This window comes from Triplophysa dalaica, chromosome 23 (assembly GCF_015846415.1).
Source record: "Triplophysa dalaica isolate WHDGS20190420 chromosome 23, ASM1584641v1, whole genome shotgun sequence".
In the NCBI taxonomy this organism is placed as follows: Eukaryota; Metazoa; Chordata; class Actinopteri; order Cypriniformes; family Nemacheilidae; genus Triplophysa; species Triplophysa dalaica.
Window position 1 is genome coordinate 13,507,734 of NC_079564.1, and position 5,966 is coordinate 13,513,699.

The 5,966-nt window shown below is 35.5% G+C and overlaps 1 protein-coding gene across 1 annotated transcript; it reads right to left on the reverse strand.

The window, feature by feature from the left end:
• On the reverse strand, positions 1–5,644 carry si:ch73-206p6.1 (phospholipid scramblase 2). The gene is made up of 7 exons (XM_056737722.1): positions 5,532–5,644; positions 3,109–3,192; positions 2,923–2,965; positions 2,589–2,809; positions 2,143–2,304; positions 1,098–1,256; positions 1–176 (listed from the first exon to the last, which is right to left on the reverse strand). Exons 2-7 carry the CDS (start codon positions 3,184–3,186, stop codon positions 147–149), a joined length of 693 nt encoding a protein of 230 aa, XP_056593700.1. The 5' UTR covers positions 3,187–3,192; positions 5,532–5,644; the 3' UTR covers positions 1–146.
• Positions 5,645–5,966: the final 322 nt, after the last annotated feature.

The following is a 5,966-nucleotide window of genomic DNA, read 5'->3' on the forward strand; positions in this document are numbered from 1 at the left end:
TAAAAATAAACAATACGCTTTATTCAGAACAACCAGTACTATCTAGACTAAATTCACATGCATATCATTTGATGTCACAGATGAACAATGTGTATAAGTATACAGATCCAAACATCATGCCATTCTCTCCATATTTCGCGTAGAGGTTAGTTATTTGACTCAAAAAACATGAAGTCCTGAAAAACAAAAAGATACATTTCAAACATGCCCTCATGCAGAAAGAAAAGTATTTCCATATACAGTATATTTACTCTCAATAACTTAAATATATTTTTTAAGAATATATAAATATGCAGTAGTATATATAGTATATGTATATAGAATAATACACTGTTAATACATTACAATATATTGAATAATACTGTACATGTTTCCTATTTTGAAAAGTATAAGCACTTGGCTCCATTGTATGGAAATGTATTATATAACACATAGCATATTTCCAGTATATTTCCATATAGATGGTTTCAGCAGCAACAACGTATACAAACGTTTTGTGGCCAAAACTTAAGTTCAGTTAGAACTCTGAAAAGAATCAATAGCTGTCGAGTAGTTTTAATTTAATACAATTATTATACAATACAATAATAATATTATTATAAATTATCTATAAAAAAATTGAGATTTTGGTGAGGAAGGCGGGACGAGAGCCGTGAGGTGGGGCCGGTGGCGTGAGTGATAGTTGGAATCAGATGTGCGCACACCGGTCCCACATATCTCACGGAGGAAATCAGGAGCATAAGAGGACGAGCAACAGGACTGCTGATGAGAGAGGACCGGGCCCGGACATATGTTTACATTTGTATTTATGTTCTTGTGGACAGCAGTCATCCGTGAGGTGGCTGCCGGCATTTTACTTCCGTGTTAATGTTTGTTTATTTTGATTAAAGTTTGTTTAAATGTCCACTGGTTCCCGCCTACTTTCTTCACAACTTCGAACTGTGTAACAGATATATTATGAGAAAACACAGACCACGTTTACTTCGGGCCAGGAGTGTGCGTCCGAGGAAACCGTCTATATTTTTGTTTTGTAAGGGAATCTTAAACTATGTGTCTCACATACTATAAAGGCTTGTTGTCTATATTATTGTACTCACAATGAGGAAGCAGGCCCCAATCATCACTGCCTTCATTCTCACATCAAGATCCATGGGGAACTGGATCCCAAAGTTGTCTGAGTCCGTGAAGACCTCTCGGAGAAGACCTGTCCACTGTTTGCTTATCTTCCCGATATTGACTTCATCCAGAGTCAAGATCTTTCACAGGACATCACATAAGATAAACAACATTTCAAGATCCATTGATAAACCATTGATAAAATACATGCCTTTTGGCCTACAATAGTTGTATACGCTGGTTAACAGTTCCCCCTTGTGGGCATTTATAGACAAGAAATGCCCATGTCATAAAACAACATATTTTGGATCGTTATCTTTTTATTTTTTTGAAAATCACTATCCTGACAATTAATCTTATCAGAATTATAATCGTTGGTGAATTGCTCAGTTTTCTTATTAATTTGACATGAATTATATATTTTATACACAGCGTTTAGTATAATTATAATTTATAAAAAAATAAGCCTTAAACTTATTTCAGTTTATTTCTAGGGCAACATTACATTTTTTGTTTTAGTTTAGGTTTTTCCAGTAAATTTGAGGCCAACATTTTATTTGATTTCAATAAAGAGAAAAGTTTAAATTTTAATAAACTATAATAACTTTGTTTATAAGTCAAGTTAACTGACTGACATCCTGTATCATAATCTATTAGAAATAAAGCCCCTGCTAAAACATTTAGAGGACTACCAAACAGTATAAATAGTTTACAAAACACTTTTACAATTAATATACAATTGCAATAATACAAAATATAAGAATTATCCATCCATTCTCTGCTTGTCCCAATTGGGGTCACAGACTCACTATTGCTTGGGAACCTTTTCCAGCTATCTCTGGCTGGGGCAGGGAAACACCCCAGGACAGGTTGCCAGGCGATCATCATTATTATTATTTAAACGAAATAAAGAAATCAGAACTTCGATTTACAAAACGGAACAACTATTACACAACAATAGCTTCAGGCAACATCTTGTAAAACATCAGATTGGGTTTCTATCAAACAGTGTTTGAGTAAAGATACCTCAAAGTCCACGTCCGGCAGGCAGCTCCAGCCACAGAACGGTCCCTTGAGCTTGAGAACCGGCTCTCTACGCTCATTCTCTACTGTGAACTTGGGGAGGAAAGGGTGCCACTGCTGCCGAACATATCCAACTGTGTTTCCTGGAGGAGCCTGAATCTCCATCTGGTGGGTAGGAATCCAGAAAGAAGGACAGGGTGACCAGACCAACAAACAAATGATTTCAGAGCTTCTCTCAGACTTTAGCTCTCTTTTAAGCTATATGACTTTTAACCAACTGGGGTTGGTTTTTTTTGTTTTTGTTTAATATGATGTCAGAGGTTTTGTTATTTTAAACCTCTCAAACAATGTGCAACTATTTAAAATGTCTTACAGGAATAGTATGCCATGTGCTTCTTCTCTTGGTTTGATATTTTAATATCTAAATGCAAAAATGCTTTTGAGATCACCTCTTGCAGACAGCATGGAAAGCAACAGGACATGCATTTCAGTGGACGGTTGATTGTGATGATTTCTTGTCCAAAGTTATCGATGACACGGATGGTGAAAGATCGCATCGGGCCGCAGCACTGACGCGTGAGGCAGTCGTTCTCCTCCACAGCATAGTAAACACTCTGACCCACAGAGTTACGGATCTCATATTTATTGTTGCTCTCGAAGCCTACCAATGCTGTACAAAAACCCACAGATTTAACTAAAGGATGCTACTGTTTAATGTGAGATATTTTACAGAAATACTTATAAGGAAATCATATGTCCATCTGTAAAAAATAGAATATGTACCTTCTATAAGTTCTACCTTCTGTTTAATGAGAAGCTGATCTACCTAATAGAGAGAGAAAACATTGGTTTTAGTTACACAAAATGATATGTTGCGACATTTAAATGTAGGTTGTTGGGATTGTTAAAGCATTTAAAGATGAAATAATGTATAGAGTACTGATTTTAGAGATATTGATGTTATTTAACCTGTGTTAAATATTCCAATCCAGGTGGACATCCAGGTATCCCTGTATTTGGAACCATGTACATATTCATTGGTTGCATGGTCACCTTAAGAAAAGATAAATCTGTATATGAGCGAATCACCTTTTAAAGTCACTGTTGACACAAGTAAATGTATAAGTTTTAGAACATTATTTTAACTTTTCTTTTTTAATATTTAAATTGATGTAACTGGCTACTGACATATTTTTCTTTCGTTCTTTATTTGCGGTTCACCTAAATAGACCGGTGTCCTGACAAAAATGTCATCTAAAGGGGTCATAAGTGGCGAATACGTGTTTTTCATTTCATGGTATGATTTGACTAATGTATAGCAAGTAAGGTGTGTGTACCTGTCAGTTCAATTGCTTAAGGTAAGAGGTGTTACATGTCCGTCACACACTAGCAGTATTCGACCGATCGCTACGCACTGGTTAACTGGCCGATCATAGCAGACCTCGCTTTTCAGAGAGATGAGCTTTGTAAAAAATCTGCATATTTCAGAGAGGTGGGGAGGAGGAGATACAAACAGGCTCGGTATGTGGAAAATATAGCGTTCTTGAACTATAAATCGAGTATACATTAGGGATGCAGCGATAACCGAGGTTCACTATTAACCGCGCTTAAAAACGTCACGGTTAATTTATCATAAAGGCTCTGTTACATCGCACGTTTATGTTGCACGGGAAGGAAACGTTGCAACTTGGGCAAAATGAAAACAAAGTTACACCAGCAGTGCACCAGCTTAAAGAGCCGTGTTTATCAGAGACACGGAGGCCATGATAGACACTAGATTAACTATGGCAAAGAGACCAAACAGCCAATCTTTCATGTACATTTACAATCAATGCCGTAAAGGTGACATTTTGGCTTTCAGTGCAACGTAAACAAACATAGTGGCATGTAAGATAAGTTAACAGAGTAGCACACCGGACAAGAACCGTTGAGGATACCTCACAGGATGCAGACATTTTGTATGTACGAGTTCAAAAAAGTGTACTCCTGAACCAATTTAACTTATTTTATGTTATTATTTAGCGAAAAGGCTCTTTATCACGTTGATAAAATCATTATAGTTTGCTATAATCTCAAACAGTGAGGGAAAAAAGCATGTGATCCGTGTGCGCTAGATCATAAAGGGACAGCAGCATAACAAATATATCTATTTTAATGCTCATCAAACAACAACGAACAAAGACAAAACATACTCACTGCTTCTGCCCGATCAACTTTAATAACTGTAATATGGTTTGATCCACATTTCAGAATACTGTGAAGACTATTAAGTGTTATTTTACATTTGACTCTAATAACCACAGTTAGTCCAATAAATACCTGAAAAGCACTGTTAATTCTATTTGTGTGGTTGCTTTATTACTTTTTTTTGTGCTATTGCTCATAATTTGATAATTTGTTCTAATTTTATTACTAACTGACTATTTTTTAGTTTTATGGTATTATGAGCGTATTTATTAATATTGCAGGTAGAAAACAAACTAATAACTAGACTATTAATTCATGACTTTTTGTGGCGGGCATGCAAAAGTTTTGTCAGGCCCACTTGAATGTAGAAATTAATGTATGCATAATAATCGTCATAATCGTGCAACCGTGATTATTCCTCAGACTATAATGTTACCAACAGAATCTATAATCATTGCATCCCTAGTATACACATTGCATTAAATCTAAAACAAAATATAATATTTGTTTTAGCCGTGTTATATGACCCCTTTAAAATTATTTATATTTTCAATTTTAGTCTTTTAAAATGAAGTGTAGCAGGTCAGACTGTATCGGACACTGACTTGTGTCGACTAGGGCATAAAATATAAAACAAAGGCTGGTATCTTCGTCCATGTTTGTATTTATGGGTGTTGTCCTATCAGATGTGTCTCAGACTGATGCACAGACTTGTTCCACCAGTAAAACTACCCACACTAACCTTTATTTGTTCATTACAAAATCACTTATAAAATGCACTATTCACTTTAAAAGAATCAACATCAACTAAAAGCATGAATATAAAACAATTGGCATAATATGGGAGAATATATTTAACCAGAATCACCCATCAACTGAGAGAAAATAAATCAGATATAATCCCTTATGTTTATATCTATCGACATCCGAAAAATGACGTTAAATCCTATATCCACAAGTTTTGAAATAACCTAAATAAATAATTTATGAACAAGAAATCTCAGAAATCTGTATGTAGAAATGAGAGCAGATCCAGGAGGATCACAACAGTTTGTCTAATCCAGTGAGTGCGCCCAATGCTGATCTGTCAATAACAACTGGTCCATTCATCACTTACACACAGCAAAAGCACGTTTTATAAACACGATGACAGTGAAAAACGTGTTAGATCTGCTTTGCGAATCTGTTTATAAGATAAAACTCACCTGCTTCGTCTTATGATAAGGAGAATAACGGGTGGGTTTAGAAGTCTCGGCCACATATTAAACAACACATCTGATAGGCTGAAATACTTCTCACGTGGTGTGATGCTTCTTTTACATGAGCTTTTGTCGAGTTCCCGGAAGTGAACAAACAAATCCTTATAGACAATTGTCTCATGAATATTTATTACGTAACTTGCCGTTCGCACTGTTATCTTTGTTGATTGGTTAAACTAGTGTCGAGGGCGTGTTTAGAAATATTGATTATCATTTGGTTTTTATACCGCCTGCACATGCTAGTTTATATTCTCCTCCTTCAGTTGTCACAGAAACCTCAAAAAGTGAGTACATGAAAGTAAAGTTTGGTCATTGTTTGTTGTGTTTTTAAGAGGTGAAACATAAATATATTTAATTGGATTGTTTCATATTTAAAGTGAG